Below are 21,297 nucleotides of genomic sequence, written 5' to 3' on the forward strand. Positions count from 1 at the left end.
TAACCAGAAACTTGATACATGTGTGAATACATAGACAAACAGAGTGTCCCTAGTATGCATCTACTTGACTAGCTCGTTAATCAAAGATGGTTAAGTTTCCTAGCCATGGACATGTGTTGTCATTTGATGAACGGGATCACATCATTAGAGAATGATGTGATGGACTAGACCCATCCGTTAGCTTAGCACTATGATCGTTTAGTTTATTGCTATTGCTTTCTTCATGACTTATACATGTTCCTATGACTATGAGATTATGCAACTCCCGAATACCGGAGGAACACTTAGTGTGCTATCAAATGTCACAACGTAACTGGGTGATTATAAAGATGCTCTACAGGTGTCTCCGATGGTGTTTGTTGAGTTGGCATATATCGAGATTAGGATTTGTCACTCCGATTGTCGGAGAGGTATCTCTAGGCCCTCTCGGTAATGCACATCACTATAAGCCTTGCAAGCAATGTGACACTAAGTTAGTTGCAGGATGATGCATTACGGAATAAGGAAAGAGACTTGCCGGTAACGAGATTGAACTAGGTATGAGGATACCGGCGATCGAATCTTGGGCAAGTAACATACCGATGACAAAGGGAACAACGTATGTTGTTATGCGGTTTGACCGATAAAGATCTTCGTAGAATATGTAGGAGCCAATATGAGCATCCATGTTCCGCTATTGGTTATTGACTGGAGATGTGTCTCAGTCATGTCTACATAGTTCTAGAACTCGTAGGGTCCGCACGCTTAACGTTCGATGATGATTTGTATTATGAGTTATGTGATTTGATGTAACGAAGGTTGTTCAGAGTCCCGGATGAGATCACGGACATGACGAGGAGTCTTGAAATGGTCAAAACGTAAAGATCGATATATTGGAAGGCTATATTCGGACATCGGAAAGGTTCCGAGTGATTCAGGTATTTTTAGGAGTACCAGAGAGTTACGGGAATTCGCCGGGTTAAGTAGCGGGCCTTAATGGGCCATACGGGAAAGGAGATAAGGGCCTCAAGGGGATGCCGCGTGCCCCCCTCCCCCCATGGCAAGTCCGAATTGGACTAGGGAGGGGCGGCACCCCCATCTCTTTCCTTCTCCCTCTCCTACTCCTTCCCTCTCTCCCTCTTGGAAAAGGAAGGGGACTCCAACTAGGATTGGGAATCCTAGTTGGACTCCCCCTATAGGCGCGCCCCTCCTAGGACGGCCTCCTCTTCCTCCCTCCTTTATATATGTGAGCAGGGGCACCCAATAGGCACTCCAAGATTTGTCTTAGCCATGTGCGGTGCCCCCCGCCACAGTTTTCCACCTCGGTCATATTGTCGTAGTGCTTAGGCGAAGCCCTGTGTTGGTAACTTCATCATCACCATCAACACGCCGTCGTGCTGACGAAACTCTCCCTCAGCCTTAGTTGAATCTAGAGTTCTAGGGACGTCACCAAGCTGAACGTGTGCAGATCATGGAGGTGATGTGCGTTCGATACTTGATCGGTTGGATCGTGAAAACGTTCGACTACATCAACCACGTTATTCAACACTTCCGCTTTCGGTCTACGAGGGTACGTAGACACACTCTCCCCTCTCGTTGCTATGCATCCCTAGATAGATCTTGCCTGATCCTAAGAATTTTTTTGAAATATTGTGTTCCCCAACACCCTCCCCTCCCACTTATATATATGTGGGGAGGGGGGCACCTAGAACACACACCATCAATTGTTAGCCGTGTGCGGCACCCCCCTCCACAGTTTACACCCCCGGTCATATTTTCATGGTGCTTAGGCGAAGCCTTGCGAGAATCACTACACCATCACCGTCACCATGTCATCGTGCTGACGGAACTCATCTACTTCCTCGACATCTTGCTGGATCAAGAAGACGAGGGACGTCACCGAACTGAACACGTGCAGAACTCAGAGGTGCCGTACGTTCGGTACTTGATCGGTCGGAGCTAGAAGAAGTTTTACTACATCAACCGCGTTGCCAAACGCTTCCACTTTCGGTCTACGAGGTTACGTAGACATAATCTTCCCCTCGTTGCTATGCATCTCCATGGATAGATCATTGCGTGTGTGTAGAATTTTTTTTTCTTTTCCAAGCAACGTTTCCAAACAATCAATCCTTCTCAGATGTGTCGTGACCCGATGTACTTCCTGGTTCCTTCCACTTTTGTTTCCTGCAAAGAACTCCATAAAGTGTATGACCAAGCTAACAACCCACTCTTCAACTCCAACTATAGTTGCAACTTTTCTATCCGATTGGCGAGAGCACTCTTCGTTCCCAATTATAGTCGCAGCCCAATTATCTAATTGGCTAGAGCGAAAGCTAAAGCTAATTTACACATCACCATATACGGAGCTAAGACACAAGTAGAGGCTAGAAAGCTAATAGTTAATTAATTATGTATATAAATGTTTGCTCAACATCCTTAGTGTTCTAAAATATGCAATTGTGAGTTCACTCTATTTTCTTAGCCTTACAAGTGGTACAGACAAGTCGTAAAACAACGACAACATGAAGGATGCCAATACAACACTCATCGGTGAGCTCCTTACCACTAGACTGCTTGTCCATGACCTCCTCATCTGTGGTCGAGTGGGCTCTAGGTCCATGAAGTGACAATGCCTTTGTCCATGACCCGACGGGCTCTAGGTCTACGACCCTGTGGCCTCCATGTTTGCAACCCAGCGCAGACTCTATGCCCGCGACTCGATATCTATCTAGTCGGTGGAATCTTCATTCAAGAAACCCCTTGAGTTCACACTCTAGGAAGATGGTTCTACCATCCGCCGGAAGTCAAAGAAGACCCTCCACCAACTCATCGAGTTGCTTGGAGGTTTAGGGGCTACTGGCGAGGGGACCCTCCTGGGTAGGCCCAAATATAGGGAGTGGCCCAACAAGATCAAGTTGGCCCAAGGCCATTTCACAAGGCCCACTCGACTGCATTAGGTATGCACGACCATCCGGCTGGACATGAGTTCACCCTACAAAGTCTAGTCGGAGGATGACCACTAAGAAGACCTGTCGGTTGCCAGCAATGCACAGAGATTAGTAGACTTGATGCATGCCAGGGGGCCCACCCGGTTGGGCCTCAACACATGATCAAGATGAGCATTACTCCACATTAAAACATTTGTTTTGCGGGTTTATTACGCTACCATTGCAAGAAAGTCATGAAGTGGGTGTTTCTAGTGCATTGTTAATCCACTCAACCTTAACTATTGCATAACTGACCCGGCTGTTGTAAGTCCGGGCAATGCCATCCTCATATAAGGCCAAGCATGGGTACCTAGCCAGGTTTCGCACTTCTACTCTCTTTCCCCCGAACTCAATCACATACTTGTAATCACTAAATACTCGCCTCTTATACGAGGCAACCACTAATACAATCCACAAATGCAGGGCATAAGGTATTTCCTTATCTCGAGGGCCTGGACTTGGGTAAAAATATTGTGTCATGTGCACCCATCTAGATTCTCCATACATACATCACCCTATACTCAGTATTGTCGAGAAAATACCACGACAGTCTATGTGGAGGAGAAAGACTTGAAAAAGTAACGGGAGTGAGCTCTCATGTAATAGCCCATGTCTACACATGCTCCTAGACACTTACATTAAATATGAAGAAAGAGATAGATAGAATGGAAAAATGTACTAGTCCAGCATTCAACCTTACGATATGAGTGACTATAAGTGATAACCTCTTACTTACCACTCGCATTTTGTGGAACTTATCTAGAACGGATTCACTGCCCATTCTACCTCTATTTTTCTGACAGCCCAATTGTTTTGAAGAAGAGACTATTAGACATGGCTACAACATAGAGCCAACAGTTAGCTATATTATTAGTCTTGCTCTAATGTCCTGGTTGTTTGACTCCTCCATGCAGCCAACCAACTTGCGATGTTCTCTCCCCAAGCTGACTTGGTGAGGTCAAGGGAGCAAAATAGCACATATTATTCAAAGATTGGTTACGAGGCTACGGTTCTCAAGCCACTAATTACGAGGTAGGCTTACACTCTCAGTATATCTCCCGGAGGAGGCGAGCCAAATATGTATTTTCCCCTCTTAGATGTGTTGACTGTGTGCATCTTGTTATGTAGAGGCTGCTCATTTGTTTTGTCCAATTGTATCAGCTTGGTACCCAATTGAATGAAAATGGTTTTTATCAAAATAAAAAAAACTAACTAGCAATTGCATTCACCTACTCCTTGGCTAAGAGCATTTACAACCATGCTTCTCAAATGCCCCTATACGTTAGGTGAAATGGCCCGATCAGTGACCGATCATAAAATCATGACTCAGCTGGACTCCTTAAACCGGCCCTATAGTTCGGGCTGACCGACACCCCTCATATTAATCCATACTTGAGGCAGATATGAGGAGGCCTGGTCACGCATGAACGTGTCTGCCATGTCGGATTGATGGGTAGCTAGGACCCACGCAAACACATATCAAAACCCATTGGTACAATGACGACGCATGCATGTCACCACTCTGGTGCGCCGCCTGAGTGGCCAAATCCGGCTATTTAAGATGGACAATGAGTCTCAACCCCACCTCCATTTCCATCAGCTCATTCATGTCTGTGCTGCCACTCCCAATCTACTCTAAGCTCGCCATCCAATCCCAATCCACTCTGAGCTCGTCGTTCGTCGATACCCATGGTTCGCTAATGGATCACCACCTACGAGATGCTCACTCTGAACCGCACCACTGGGCGGGGTGCTCACATCATAGCCGGCTTGCCTCCAGACTCTCCGAGCAGGATGAGGCAGGCCAGGAGGCGCCAGAGCAAAAGGAGGTAGAGCAATAGGCATTGGAGGAAGGGGTGCCAGGCGCAGAAATGGAGGACATGGAGACATAGGACGACGAGGAGGAGGAAGGCGAGGTGGATCCGACGCCTCCTAGGTTCAGATTCGCCATGGACAACGCGTTGGATGGGTTTGAGGTGGCCCAAGTGGAGAAGGCGACGGAGCAGCAGGCCATCGTAAAGTCCATCCAATCGTACCTCGAGGTCGCGCAAACCACCGCTACCTCCACGAGGTGAACGTGGAGCTGGAGGAAGTCTTTGCGGTGTGTAGTCTTACAAGGAGCTGGAGCTGCGGGCCACGGCTAACGACGAGGAGGCCGGTCCATCGAATGTCGTAGGCATCTCCGATGACAAATAGTACTAGGATAGTTTTATCTATATATTATATAGTACGTAGATTATTTTACGTTGCATGATGTACTCTCTTTGTCCCATAATGTAAGACATTTTTTGACATTAGTGTTAAAAACATTTTACATTATGGGACGGAGGGAGTAGTATAATAATAGGTGAGATTTGAAGTTTGTAATTAGCTTATTTTATGTTGCAAGATGTAGTAAGGGGTGAGATTTGAAGTTTGTGATTACAACGAACAAAAAATCCGAGTGATCGGACCCTATCCGTGGACGCGTCGACAAGTGTTTGTGGACATACGAGGGGTCACTTATTGAGGAGCCCCGGTGTATATGCTCAAACAGTTGGCACAACTAATTGGAGAATAGACTGTTACTTTGGCTGGTCGTACTGTTCTGGTCAGATTCGTGCTCTCTACAATGCCTATTTTTCAGCTTATTGCCATTGAGCAGCCAAAATGGTTTACTAAACAGATCGATAAGATGAGAAGGCCTTTCTTTGGGCCGGGTTATATGCAGTTAGTGGAGGAAAATGCTTGATCAAATGGTCTCAAGTTTGCTCTCCTCTTCAGCTTGGTGGGCTAGACATCTGATTTGTCAAGGAAAGGCACTGAGAGTTAGGTGGCTCTGGCAGAACGCCACTAATGGTGATAAATCTTGGCATAGGTTAACACTGCCAGTGGACAAGGAGGTTAAGGCCATTTTGTGGCTAGTACTTCAATCAAGATTGGGAATGGAAAATCCTTCAGTTTTTGGCATGATCATTGGCTGCATGGTGAGATCCCCTCGGTTTCCTTCCCGTTGCTTTACAAGCATTGTATTAGGCGCCAGATCACTGTCTTTGAAGGCCTCACGGATAATCTCTGGATTCGGCTCATCAAGCGCAACCCAGATGAGGCTCTTCTAAGAGAATTTGTTGATTTATGGCACATATTACAAAGCGTTAACATCTGTGAATTGGAAGACGAAGTTTGTTGGAAATGAACTGCGAATGGAACTTATTGCGCCCAATCTGCATACCACTTACAGTTTTATGGCAGAGTCAGCTCTCCTTTGTTGAACATCATTTGGTAGATCAAAAACCCCCCAAAAATAAAGATGTTTGCTTGGCTGGCTGTGCAAGGAACGTGTCTTACGGCTGACAACCTTGCAAGGAGAAAATGACCCCATGACTCGATCCGCCCCCTTTGTAGAATTGGGCTCGAATCCGCTCACCACCTCTTTGCTGATTGCCCATTCACAGCTGGTGTTTGAGCTCTCTTCCTGAAAAAATTTCAGTTTCCATTTGATGCCAGATTGAATGTCAGCGCTCCTTCTTTGCTTGACTGGTGGTTGTTGTCTCTGGTAAAAATTCCTAAATGGAGGAAGCAGGCCTGGCCTTCTCCTCGCCGATGATGGCTATTTGGTGAGGCATTTGGAAGGAACGGAATGACCGCATCTTCAATCATAAATTTCCCCCCTTTTTGAAAATTTGTGATCGAATTGTACTTGACCTGCGCACTTGGTGGACTGCCAGCCTCAAGAGTGCATAGTGGATGGGAGATCATGGTTAAGATAGTTCTGTTTCTCACATTGTATTTCCCTTTTCCCTTTTCCTTTCTTTCACCTTACACAATAACTCTGTAACTACTAGCACTTTTTGCCTTATCTTGAGGCACTCCCCTTCTTAATGAATGAAAGCAGCGACCTGCCTGCATTTCGTCAAAAAAAGAAAAACTATTAGAGCAACTCCAAAGGGCCGACCCATTTCATCCTCCTGCGTCCGTTTGGATCGGCGTGGACAAAAGTGGCGGCCCAACGCGCCGACCCAAACCCAAATCACGTTCGCGTCGCGTCCGCGCCGACGCATTTGCGGCCCAAACTTGTGCCTCAAATGCGTCGGCGCGGATGCCGAACGGACGCTTCGCGTGCCTTCTCGCTGTCCGCCGCGTCCCCACATGGCGGCCGTCCAACTACTCGCTGCCCACGTGGTCAGCTTAATTTATGACTACGGGCCCACGCGTCAGCGACGACGCTCGTCCTTTTTTAAGCCGACCATGCGGCGGGGCCGTCCTCATCCAAAATCACCGTCCACATCTGCCAAGCTTTGCTCCCCCATCGCCGGCAAACCCTAGCCACCACAAGCACAGTGAGATGGGCCTCTTCTCCGGCGCCAACGGCAACAAGGCCAAGGGCAAGGCCCCCGCCATCCTTTTCCCCTCAGAGTTCCTTCTGCCTCCGCCGGCGCCTCGCCGGCAGAGGCAACGCGTGAACGTGCCAGTGCACCAGGCGGAGTGGCACTGGCAGCACCGCCAGCCTCTACCGTATCCCGATGTGACCCTGCCGCATGACTGGCATCTGGATCCAGATAGGATCCCAGTGCCGGCGGCGCCGCAGAAGGCTCGGGCTCACGCGGAGGAGGTGCAGCGCCGGCGGTCGCTGCTGACGCCGGAGCAGCGCCGCGAGGCCGCCTACGCAACCGACTCGCCCAACTGGGCGAGGCGGTTCGCCTTCGAGCACGAGGAGGCTAGGCGACGGGGCAACCGCGAGGTCGACCGGAGCTCGCCACCGCTGGCGCTCGTCGTCCGCGAGGAGGACCAGGTGCGGCCGTCTACCGCGAGAGCGAGAAGGACGAGCGGCGCAGGGCGGAGGCGGCGGAGGCGAAAGAGGAGGCGGAGGCGGAAGAGGAGGCTCGGTACGAGGCGGCAATGGCGCAGGCACTACTTGCCCTTTCTGCGGCGGGCGACAGCGTGGTGCCGCCGGTGGCCCCGCCGTCCCCTATCAAGCCGGAGGCCGAGCGGGAGCCGTCCCCCATCGAGCACTACTCCTGGATGGGAGTAGTGCGTGAGTGGATACGCGCGCCGACGATCTGGATGGGAGCGACGCCGGCGCAGGAGGCGGCGTACCTCGAGCACTGTCGCAAGATCCGGGTGACCGAGGAGCACTACGACGGCAAGTACCTCGAGATGCTCGAGCGCGTCCTCGAGGAGGAGCAGCGCGAGGCCGAGGTGGAGGCGCGCCAGGCCGCGGCTGTACAGGCGGCCGCAGACTCCCCCGCGCCAGCACTGCCTGCGCCGGCACAGCCCGACATGACGGCGCTCTGGAATACGGCGTTCGCCTGGGCCGGGCCGGCGCCGACGCTCATCGACCTCACGGACCTCGAGGACGAGGACGCCTAGGGCAGCGCGCCGCCTCGTAGTTTAGGCCGTCTTTATTTTTTTAAATGCAAATGTGAACGCGTGGACTCTCGCCGGCCTTCGTGGCCGGCTTTAATGTTTAATTAATATTGTTTCTCTTTTTTAATATACACGCATTCATTTCTTTCTAGCGCCATTAAAATGGGTTCAGGTCAGCGTTAGGCACGCATGTCGACCCAAACGTGAAAGCGTACATCCGTGTTCGTTGGCCGACCCAAACGGACAAAAAAGAACAAAACTGCCGTCCGTTTGGGTCGGTCCGTTGAAGTTGAAGTTGCTCTTACTGCCTTCCGTGTGAACCGACAGGCAGTCACCGTGCCGCAACGACGTCTGTGCTGAATCCTTATCCGATGAGGAGCAAGCAGACGAGAACCCCGTCCGTCCTCGAAGAAAAAACTAAGGCCACTTGCCCTGGCCTACGACCATAATACTCGCAACTGTGCGTGTGGTTGGGGCCGTTGGGGCCGTTGGGATCTGCTGCCCATTTCGTGTCAACTACGGTGCAAAACATTATGACGATTGATGTATGTACTACTACTAATGACGAATACTCCTAGAAAACCAACTGCGCGACTGATATAGCACCAACGGCGATTGACGAGCGAGAGGCGTCCACCGTCCTCTCTGGGTCTGGCTGGGATGGCACCCGATTCCCCAACATAAAATTCCGGGTGACAGCGCGTGGACAGGAACCAATCCCCTTCTCAATCCCGAACCCAAGCGGCCAACCAAACGCGCATAAAAGCAGCCCCCCGATCTCCTCCAACGGCAGCAGAGAACGCGTCGCACTCGCAAGAAACAGAGCCCAGCAAGGAAAGCAAAACCAACCCCGGCGAGAGAAGGAACCCCCGACATCCGGCGATGGCTTCGCAGGCGATCGAGGAGCACCGGTCGGGCGCGGAGGTGCACACGGAGCTGTGCGAGGCCAGGGCCCGCGAGTTCCTCGTCGAGCTGGGCCTCCCCGACGGGCTCCTCCCGCTGCCGTCCCTCGTGGAGGTGGGCTACAACCGCGCCACCGGCTTCGTGTGGCTCCGCCAGGGCCAGTCCGGCGGCCTCACCCACACCTTCGACGCCATCGGCAAGCAGGTCTGGTACGCGCCCGAGGTGACGGCCGTGGTGGAGCGCGGCCGGATGCACAGCATGACCGGGGTCAAGAGCAAGGAGCTGCTCATCTGGGTCACCATCTCCGAGATCGTCATCAGCCCCTCCGGCTCCAAGATCGTCTTCCGCACCCCCGCCGGCCTCGGCCGCGCCTTCCCCGTCTCCGCCTTCCAGCTCAACCCGCCGGCGCCCGAGGCCGAGGCCAAGGCCGCCGAGGAGGCCGCCGCCAACTGATCGATCTGCTCGCGAGTCAAGTCAGCGGTAAGCGGTTAGATTTGGTCGCCAGATCCGGTGCTCATCGCGGTGTCGCTGTGCCAACTTGTGCCAGTCCGTGGCTTTCTTCTTGTGTATCACTATCAGCTCAGTGGCCGGTGTGCTGCCGACGGATGGCGCTGAAATAAGCTTGTGCTCTTGTATGATTTGAGATCTGAGTTGGTTGGTACTGTGTTCTACTAGTATTCTTGTTTCAATTAGATGCATTTCTGCCGCTTTTGAAACTAGATCTGTGAACTGCTGCTGCTGTGCGACCTGTAATGTCATCATCTTTCTATAATGTCATCATCTTAAGGTGTGATCTCGAGTATGATCTATAGTAGAATGAGTGGAGTGAATGGACTGGAACTGGCTCCTCTAACTTCGCTCCTGTGAAGTTAGGGAAACAGTACCCTAACTTAGTCTGTGAACCATCAGATGGGAAATAGATGGCCAAGATTCTTCACTGTACACATGGGGTTGTAGCATATTGTTTGGACGAGCACAGTAGCTAAAATCACTGTTTGTTACCTGTAGCAATTGACACTGTTTAAGAACTGTAGCGATAGATCTCAGCCATTTATTCTAGACCCAACGGATGAAATGTGGCTAAGTTAGGCTCCTAACTTCACAATAGCTAAGTTAGAGGTGCCGGTTCCGCATAGTCCATACTCGAGATCACACCTTAAGATGATGACATTATAGATCCCTAACCTCACTGATCCCGGTTGTTTTTGACCTTAGGCATTTTTAGGAGTGGATTTGATGATGTGGCACGGTGTGGCAGGGATTTTGACTTTTGACCAAATAAATGAGTGCTATGTCAGCACTCAACGCGGGTGTCGTTTTCTTCCCCGCGAGCAGTGGCTTGGCCTTTGCCGCTGATGAGGTCTCCTATTACAGGTATGGTCAAGGACCTATCATTTGGGACCTGCATGGGGCCCATAACCAACGTGTGTAGGTCCCTGGATCATACCAGTATTCGGACGCATACATCAGGAAGTCCACTCGGTCGACTCGACTGCACTCGGAGAACCACCCGCCATTCGGCAGACGAATCGCCACTCGGACCAAGAAATCAAGCAGGCGGCGTGGGAGCTGCAACAGTCGAGGAATCCTAAGTCATCCCTTAAAACAGAGTCGTGGCTACCATTACCTGTAACTGCCGTAGTAGAGGCTCGCTCTACCTGTAACTTACGTATTCAGTGTCATTTAATGCCCAAACGGCGTGGATGACATGGGGTTGCGGTGCACTCTATATAAGCCGCACCCCCTACATAATCAGGCATGAGCAACCTTTGTAACCATACCCATAAAATCAAAGCAAACCTCAGGGCACGAGACATAGGGTTGTTACCTCTGCCGAGAGGGGCCTGAACTCATTAAACACCGACTGTTACAGCTGCGCCGTAGCTAGATTCTACCCCTCATATGTACCCCTAGTACTCATTGTCAGGATCGTAACCCCGACGGTTGGCACCCACCTTGGGGCTAGGCGTCTAGCAAAGTTTCAGGGTGTAGGTGGAATTCTTCATTATCATGTCAGTCGGCGGCGAAATCCGTTTCAGGGCACTCTCCTTCATCGCCGACAATTCAGCATGGCTTCTCGATGCCCCGCTGGACGTGGAGGTGTTGCCCGTCCGCGACGCGACGCATTTCCGCGCATTGTCCTATGGAGTCCTACTCCGGCAGGCCTCGGCTCCGTACCAAGTGGTCGCTCTCCCTACCATCGCACGTCGTCGCAAGCATTCAGGGCGCTCGCGGCTGCAACGCTGGATCAAGCACGCTGTGGCCACCTAGGCCGCGACAGAACATGTGGTGGCTCTCGAGTTCAATGAGCCCGCCCTTGACCTCAAGCACATTGTGGCTACTCGACGGCTTGTCTAACACAGCTCCCGCCAGGTAGCATATTCTGTTGGGACGATTTGGCAAGAGTGTTCGTCAAAACTTTTGAAGGAACTTACAAGAGACCGGGTGAGTTCATTCAGCGGTGGACCACCTTGCACAATACGGTGGAGAACGTCATCGAGCACCAGGCGATCTGTGCCTTCAAGGCCGGAGTTAGATACCGAAAGATGAACATGAAGTTCGGCCGAACTAAGACCCCGACTCTCAGTCGAGCTATGGAGATAGCCAACTGGTACGCCAACGGTGAAGAGGAAGACCGACTGAGAAGCCGCAAAAGCCAAGCAGGCGATGCTCATTAGTCGGACAACAAGGGCAAAAAGCACAACCAGAAGGCTGAGGCTGGAGGGAGCACTGAGGCTGTGGCTCTGGCCGGCCAAGGAAAAAGTACAGGCTCCCTGATGTCTACTACACAACCTTCTTCTTGTAGACGTTGTTGGGCCTCCATGTAACGCCCACGATGCGGCTATATCTCCCACGTGTCGAAGCACGACTTAGAGGCATAACCACATTGTAATCAATGTCGCAAGTGGGGTAATCTTCACACAACCCATGTACTGAATAAGAAAAGAGGTACATAGTTGGCTTACAATCGCCACGTCACACAATGCATAAATATAACATTACATTCATCCAGATACAATCAAGGTCCGACTACAGAACCAAAATAAAGACAACCCAAATGCATAATGTCCCCGATCGCCCCAACTGGGCTCCACTACTGATCGTCTGGAAAGGAAACATAGTATCGTCCTGAGTCCTCATCGAACTCCCACTTGAGCTCAGTCGCATCTCCTGAAACGGTATCATCGGTCCCTGCATCTGGTTTTGAAGTAATCTGTGAGTCACGGGGACTCAGCAATCTCACACCCTCACGATCAAGACTATTTAAGCTTATAGGTAGGTAAAAGGTATGAGGTGGAGCTGCAGCAAGCACTAGCATATATGGTGGCTAACATACGCAAATGAGAGCGAGAAGAGAGAGGCAAGGCACGGTCGTGAAACTATGATCAAGAAGTGATCCTAGAACAACCTACGTTCAAGCATAACTCGAGACCGTGTTCTCTTCCCAGACTCCGCCGAAAAGAGACTATCACGGCCACACACACTCTGTTGATTCATTTTAGTTAAGTTAAGTTTCAGGTTTTCTACAATGGAACATTAACAAATTCCCATATGCCCATAACCGCGGGCACGGCTTTCGAAAGTTCAAATCCTTGCTGGGGTGTCCCAACTTAGCCCATCACAAGCTCTCACGGTCAACAAAGGATATTCCTTCTCCCAAGACAATCTGATCAGACTCGGAATCCCGGTTACAAGACATCTCGACAATGGTAAAACAAGTCCAGCAAGACCACTCGCTGTGCCGACAAATCCCAATAGGAGCTGCACATATCTTTTTCTCAGGGCACACCGGATGAACACTACGTACAACTAAAACCATCCCTCAAGTTTCCCCAAGGTAGCGCTGCAAGTGGCTCTATTTTGGACCAACACTCAGAGGAGCACTGGCCCGGGGGTTTAAAATAAAGATGATCCTTGAGTCCGCGAAACCCAAGGGAAAAAGGCTAGGTGGCAAATGGTAAAACTAAGGTTGGGCCTTGCTGGAGGAGTTTTATTCAAGGCGAACTGTCAAGGGGTTCCCATTATAACCCAACCATGTAAGGAACGCAAAATCAAGGAACATAGCACCGGTATGACAGGAACTAGGGCGGCAAGAGTGAAACAAAACACCAGGCATAAGGCCGAGCCTTCCACCCTTTACCAAGTATATAGATGCATTAAAGTAGACAAGATATAATAATGATATCCCGACAAATAAAAATGTTCCAACAAGGAACAAACTCCAATCTTCACCTGCAACTAGCAATGCTATAAGAGGGGCTGAGCAAAGCGGTAACATAGCCAAACAACGGTTGGCTAGGACAAGGTAGGTTAGAGGTTTGACATGGCAATATGGGAGTCATGATAAGCAAGTGGTAGGTGTCGTAGCATATGCATAGCAAAAGAGCGAGCATCTAGCAAGCAAAGATAGAAGTGATTTCGAGGGTATGGTCATCTTGCCTGCAAAGTTCTCCGAGTTGATGTAAGCTTGATCCTCATAAGCGTACTCAACTGGTTCCTCGATCACGTACTCATCTCCCGGCTCTACCCAAAGCAAGAACACAAACAAAGGGAACCGCAATCAACCATGGTGCAATGCACAAGCAATGTTGGGGATATTACTATTGGGCGTAAACCGGCCTATCTGGGCCGGGTTAACTTCATCAGTAGTTAATTATGTTAAAGCCCAAGAAGGCAGATGAGAGCTCAAGGCCCATAGTCGGTTCAAGGCCTGTAGCCGTAAACCGGCATTGGTATTTAACTTGTATTATAAGTTAGGAATAAGTAGAGACCAAACCGGACACATCTATGAGCCGGTATTGGGACTCTGTGAACCGATGGGCGTCACCCGTGTATATAAGGGGACGACCCGGCGGCGGTTCAAGGACAACAGACAACAACTCGAGACTTAGGCGAAGCTTATTGCTCCCTAGTCATTGAGACCCCATCAATTCCATCACAACTAGACGTAGGCTTTTACCTTCATCGAAGGGGCCGAACTAGTATAAACTCTCTTGCGTCCCTGTGTCCGCTTTAACCCCTTCAAGCTAACCCGTCGCGATGGCTCCACGACTAAGTCCTTTCTCTAGGACATCTGCCGTGACAAAACCACGACAGTTGGCGCCCACCGTGGGGCTATCACACGATGGTTTCAAGTTCTTGGAGGGTCGCCTTGAAGGACTCGTGGGCTACGCTGTGGGCCGGATGACTAAGAGTCGTCGCGGCAAGCTCTACATCGATGATGCAGGCTGGGGCCCCGAGGCCGGCTCAGTTGAGTATGGGTACCGGGTCCCCTTTGGTGGCATACACGTTTTCATCGGCAAGATCGGTGAACCGTGCCCTGAGCCGGACATCTGCACCGACCTCGTCGAAACGGCTCAGCGTGCGCGGTCCGCCCGGGTTAAACCGGCCGTGAAGCGTGCCTTCGTGGGAGTCATCCATGGAGGAAGTTACGAGGATGGATCGGAATCTCGCGGCGAGACCGTCGTTTATTCCAGCGACGAGTCATCAACCAGAGAAACCGAATCTCTATATCAGCTACAAGATGGCCGGATTGGGGGCTGCTCCGATGGCGACAGTATTCCGGACTCCTCTGCTCTACCCAACCGAGTTGGAATATTCATGGCCGGCACACAAGCAGCACTTCATTATTTGACCGCTGCGCCAATGACCTCCGGTTCAGTAGCGGTGACGGCTGCCGGGGCAGGAAGCTCTGTACGCCCGCCGGCTCAAGTTCTATCAGATCTATTTGATGCATTGGCCGCGCTTATGGCAGAAGTTAACCCGGCGGATCAGGACATCCACAACGCGGAGATTGCAAAGGTGAAGGAACAGATCACCCAGGCCAAGGCGGACCTGGCAGCTGAGAACGCCAGGATGACCACAGAGCGGGCCGCTTTAGACGCACAAGCCTACAGGCTCATCTTGGACCAGAACGCGTCGCATGAAGTCATGAGGAGGAAGTACCGGTCCCGTTTGCCTTCGGCTTCGAGGCCAGAGACCTTTTCAACACCCAAGGAGCAGGAACCATTAACCCGCTGGAGGGAAACCGGGCGGAAGCTCCTGGGACCGGCGTGCCGGTTCAACCCCGTTTGATGGATCTACCTCGTCAAAACACTGTTATACCTCAGGCTATTTCAACACCTCCGGGTCACTACTCCAACCCGATGGACAATCTCGTTGCCGCTGCTACACGGCTGGAGGCCATTCCAATTGAAGGTGACTCGCCGCAGGCGGTAGAGACGCGACGGGTCAAAGAGCTTCTTAGGACAGCTTTGGTCCAACAGGAAGCATACTCGTACAGCCGCGACCGGATCCACTCGACCCCCCGTCCAAGCCGGAGCTATAGCAGGCGTATGGATGAACCGGCAGTATCAAGTAATGAACGACGTGGAGCACCCCGCGGCAACAACCCGGCGGGTGGTGCCGATAACGCTCAGGAAGTGGTGGACCGGGCCCGAGCGCGCAGGGAGGCCGAGTTAGCTGCACAGTATCAGCCTCGGCAGCTTACGCCGGTTCGTCCAACTATCTCGATCGAACCTGGTGTCACTTCTAGTTCTTTGGGGGTACCTTGCCTTGTCCCCGCTTTACGCAATGTGCGCCTGCCCAAGGATTTCAAAGGCCCGCGCAAGGTACCAAATTACACGGCGGATCAACCTCCAGAGACATGGCTGGAGAGCTATGAGATGGCCATGGAAATGCTTGATGTGGATGATGCGGCATGTGCGAAGTACTTCACCATGATGCTCGAAGGAACGGCCCATACTTGGTTAAAAAGCTTACCGGCCAATTCTATCAGTTCATGGGACCAATTACGAGCCCGGTTTATCAGTAATTTCAAGGATACATGTAAGTAGCCTATGTCGATAGTGGACTTAGCTGCCTGTGTCTAGGAGGAAGGAGAATCGACGACTCATTGGGTGCATCGGGTCTCGCAGGTTCTGCATTCATCAGACCGCATCAACACTAACACCGCGGTTATAACCCTAGAAGGCAATTGCCGATTTGGGACCCTAAAGCTGAAATTAGGACGGATGAAGCGCCATTGCACTGACATGGGGACCCTCATGGCTGCCTTGGTAAAGTATGTTGATTCTGATAGTACCAAGGATCCCGAGTCTGATGATGACAAGACCGGGAAGGGAAAGAAGAACAACAACTCCAAAGGTCAACAGCACCACTCGGCAGGTAACGGCAATGGAGGCAAGCGTAAAGCGGATGGCAACATGGACTTCGTGGCTAATACTAACGCGCAGGACAAGGGTTAGCGACGCAAGGGTAAACCGCCGAATCGCAGTGGAGCGCCTAACCCTAACCTGGACCGCTTAAATTTTCTATTGAACCAGCCCTGTCCTAAGCATGGGACGAAGGAGGTGCCAGCAAACCACCTTTGGAAGGATTGCTTCATTATGCAGGAGTTCAAGAATTCTAATGCGTTCTGGTATGATCACGGCTCCGGCGGTGGCTCGGGATCCGGGCCGGGTTACGGTGGAGGAAATTCCGGTTCAGGATTTAATGGTAATCCAGGCGGACATAACAATCAAAATAGTCAGAACAACCAGGGTGGTTACAACCAGCAGTAGCAATAGTCGGGTTACCAGAGCAACCCAAAGCAATTGAATAGTGGGCAGTACCATGTCTTCACCACTAGTTTGGACAAGAGAGACCGGAAGGTTCAAAGGCGGGCAGTCAACTCTGTTGAACCGGCCATGCCCCGTTATCTACGCTGGTCTGAACAGCCAATCATATGGAGCAGAGAGGATCACCCTCCCCAGGTTGATAATCCGGGTCAGTTGGCTCTGGTGGTGGCGCCTCAGGTGGGAGGTTACAAGTTCTCATGGATGGAGGGAGCAGCATTAATATCTTGTACTATGAGACCTTCTGTCGTATGGGACTAACAGATAAAAATCTCAAACCGTCCAATACGGTGTTCCACGGTGTGGTACCTGGCAAGTCAGCATATCCTGTTGGTAAGATAGCTCTGGAAGTGGCCTTTGGAGATGATCATGATTCCAGGTCGGAAACATTGACGTTTGAAGTGGTGAAAATCCAAAGTCCATATCACGCCCTGTTTGGGCGACCGGCCTACGCCAAGTTTATGGCACGGCCCTGTTATGTGTATTTGCAGCTCAAGATGCCGGGTCACAAGGGGACAATAACGGTTCACGGAAGCCGTAAAATCGCTTTGGAGTGCGAGGAAGGAGATGCGGCCTACGCAGAGTCAGTTTGTGCCATCGAGGAGCTGAAGTATTATAAGGACAATGTTGATCCGGCGGACATGACTCCATTAAAGAAGCCAACTACAGAGCATGATCCGGCCCTGAAGTTCAAATCGGCAGCTGAAACTAAGCTTGTTGACTTCGTGCTTGGCGATTCGTCCAAGCAGTTCAGCATGAGTGCTAACTTGGATCCGAAATAGGAAAGCGCGCTCATCGAGTTCATCCGTGAGAATCGGGACATTTTTGCATGGAAGCCCTCTGACATGCTAGGTGTACCGAGGCAACTCGCTGAGCACACCCTTAATGTGGATCCTAAATACAAATCGATGAAACAGTTCCTCCGCCGGTTTAACGAAGAAAGACGCAAGGCAATTGGAGAAGAGGTAGCCAGGCGCTTAGCAGCTGGCTTTATTGTTGAAGTTTTCCACCCTGAGTGGCTTGCCAATCCGGTGCTGGTCCTTAAGAAAAACGGCACCTGGCGCATGTGTGTGGATTACACAGATCTTAATAAGGCTTTTCCAGCAGATCCCTTTGCCCTCCCCCGCATTGATCAAATTATTGATGCTACGGCTGGTTGTGAGCGTTTGAGTTTTTTGGATGCATATTCCGGCTATCATCAGATCAAAATGGCAGTTAAGGACCAGGAGAAGACGACATTCATAACTCCCTTTGGAGCCTTCTGCTATGTGTCTATGCCCTTTGGGCTCAAGAGTGCCCAGGCAACTTATCAACGATGTGTACAAAATTGTCTTCACAAGCAGATTGGCCGTAATGTACATGCTTACATGGATGATATCGTGGTCAAATCAAGGGAGAAGGAGACTCTGGTTGATGACTTGAAGGAAACCTTTGATAACCCGAGGACGTACAAGATGATGCTTAATCCGGCCAAATGTGTCTTTGGTGTACCGGCAGGCAAGTTATTGGGTTTTCTGGTGTCCAACAGGGGAATCGAGGCTAATCCGGAGAAGATCACAGCCATCACCACCCGGGCTAAACCGAAGTGTATCAACGATGTTCAACGCCTAGCAGGCCGGATTGCCGCGTTAAGCCGGTTTATCAGCCGCCTTGGTGAGAAGGCAATCCCTTTGCATCAGATGTTGAATAAGACGGATCAATTCGTCTGGAGTTCTGCTGCTGACAAAGCATTTGAGGACTTAAAGCAGCAATTGGCCAATCCGCCTGTGCTCGCCGCTCCCATGGACAAGGAGCCATTGCTGCTGTATGTTGCTGCTAATGCTTGTGCGGTCAGTGTGGCTATTGTGGTGGAGCGAAAAGAGGCAGGCAAGGAGCATCCGGTTCAGCGTCCGGTCTATTATATCAGCGAGGTACTCATTGAGTCCAAGCAAAGGTATCCGCATTGGCAGAAGCTGGTATACGGAGTTTTTATGGCAAGGCGGAAGCTCAAGCAATACTTCCAAGGGCACCCCATTACAGTGGTCAGTTCTGCTCCCTTGGGGGATATCATCCAGAACCGGGAAGCGACTGGCCGGATTGCTAAGTGGGCTATAGAGCTTGGGCCGCACGGGTTGAAGTATGTGCCTCGGACGGCGGTTAAGTCCCAAGCACTTGTTGATTTCATCAATGATTGGACGGAACTGCAAGCACCTGAAGAAAAGCCGGATCACACATATTGGACTATCCATTTCGACGGATCCAGGCAATTAGAAGGCTCGGGGGCTGGAGTCGTATTAACTTCCCCACGAGGTGATAAGTTTTGTTACGTTCTCCATTTAATGTTCCCTTGTACTAACAATGCAGCTGAGTATGAAGCCTTGCTCCATGGTCTCCGGATGGCTAAGGAGATGAATCTAAGTCGAGTTAAGAGCTTTGGTGACTCGGACCTCGTGGCTCAACAAGTATCTGGCACTTGGGATTCCAAGGACCCACTCATGGCAGCATATCTCGTGAGGTGGATATTGTTGCAGGTCACTTTAAAGGCTATCAGGTGGACCACGTGGACCGACGGAAGAATGAAGCGGCGGACGCTTTAAGCCGGCTGGGCTCTCAGCGCAAGCCGGTCCCGCCCAATGTTTTTCTGGATGTGTTGCACAACCCGTCGGTCAAGCTCCCTGGTGAAGCGGATTTGGCTATTCCTGATCCGGAGGCTCAATTGGTAGCAACTCTTCATGTCATTCCAGATTGGACGCTTCCTTACCTGGCGTACATGAACCGGGGTGAATTACCAGAGGATGAGACTCTGGCCCGACAGATAATCCGGCGGTCCAAGTCCATGACTATTGTCAATGGCGAGTTGCATCATTGCAGTGTATCAGGGGCGTTTCAATGCTGTGTGTCTCCTGAAGAAGGCTGTGAAATTTTGCGTGAGATCCATGACGGAGATTGTGGTCACCACGCCAGTTCAAAATCTTTGGTGGCTAAAGCGTTTCGCCATGGCTTCTATTGGTTAACTGCTCATGCTGATGCGGAGGATCTGGTCAGACGATGTGACGGTTGCCAAAAGTTTTCAAGACGTGCTCATGTGCCGGCTCAAGAATTGAGAATGATTCCAATTACTTGCCCGTTTGTGACTTGGGGGCTGGATATGGTTGGGCCTTTCAAAAGGTCCAAGGATAAGAAGACCCACCTCCTGGTGGCGGTTGACAAGTTTACAAAGTGGGTGGAGGCAGAACCTGTTAGCAAGTGTGATGCGGCCACGGCGGTTTAGTTCATCAAAAAAGTGATTTTCCGGTTTGGCTTTCCACACAGTATTATCACAGATAATGGTACCAATTTATCCAAGGGTGCCATGAAGGAGTTCTGCGAACGGGAGCACATCCGGCTTGACGTTTCATAAGAACACCCACAATCCAATGGTCAAGCAGAAAGGGCTAATCAAGAGATCTTGAAAGGCATCAAACCCCGGCTTATGGTTCCTTTGCAGAGAACACCGGGTTGTTGGGTAGAAGAGTTACCATCTGTGTTGTGGAGCATCAATACTACACCCAATAGATCAACAGGATATACACCATTCTTCATGGTCTACAGAGTGGAGGCGGTTCTCCCCAGTGATATCCGTCATGACTCACCTCGTGTGGCGGCTTATGTTGAAGCGGACAACGAGACAGCACGGCAAGACGCTTTGGACCTGTTGGATGAAGAACGTGACATAGCAGCCGCCCATTCGGTGATTTACCAACAGGATCTTCGTCGTTATCACAGTCGCCGAGTCAGAACCGGAACCTTTTAGGAAGGAGATTTGGTGCTTCGGCTCATCCAAGATCAGACTAATATGCATAAGCTGTCCCCACCTTGGGACGGACTTTTCGTGGTCAGCAAGAATCTGCACAACGGGTCATACTATCTGATCGATATTCGAGAGCATAAAGACTCACGTACATCAGAGGAGACCAACAGGCCGTGGAACATAGCTCATCTTCGGCCTTACTACACCTGAGCCATTGGCTCTACTTATGTACATATTACGACGATGTATATATATGATTAAATATAATAAACCAGAACCTCAGCTAAAGCGGGGTATCTGTTCTTTTACATCATGTGTGGTTACACGGAGTTGTTCTAAAGCGGCCTCCGGTTTACCCCTTGAGTTAGCTTTTCAAAGCATCATGTTATATCACTTGGGGGCTTGGTCGCGTCCGAACCAATGCAACACCTCTTGATAGGCGAGAGCCACCACATCACTTGGGGACTTGGTCACGTTTGAACCAGTCATGCCTCTTGATCGGCCTAAGGCCACAGAATCACTTGGGGGCTTGGTCGAACCCGAACCATTTCCACGCCTCTTGATCGGCATAAATGCCACGGTTTCATTTGGGGACTTGGCTGACTTGAACCATAGCTACACCTATCGGGCGCTTGGTCGGGTCCGACCATGGTAACGCCATCTGATCGGCTCCAATAAAGCCTCTTTTTGCAAACGG

The 21,297-nt window shown here is 50.8% G+C and overlaps 1 protein-coding gene across 1 annotated transcript; it reads left to right on the plus strand.

The window, feature by feature from the left end:
- The first annotated feature begins 8,976 nt into the window (after positions 1-8,976).
- LOC125521574 lies at positions 8,977-10,008 on the plus strand. The gene has a single exon (XM_048686638.1). It carries the CDS (start codon positions 9,195-9,197, stop codon positions 9,666-9,668), a length of 474 nt encoding a protein of 157 aa, XP_048542595.1. The 5' UTR covers positions 8,977-9,194; the 3' UTR covers positions 9,669-10,008.
- Positions 10,009-21,297: the final 11,289 nt, after the last annotated feature.

Source organism: Triticum urartu, chromosome 7, assembly GCF_003073215.2.
Source record: "Triticum urartu cultivar G1812 chromosome 7, Tu2.1, whole genome shotgun sequence".
Lineage (NCBI taxonomy): Eukaryota > Viridiplantae > Streptophyta > Magnoliopsida > Poales > Poaceae > Triticum > Triticum urartu.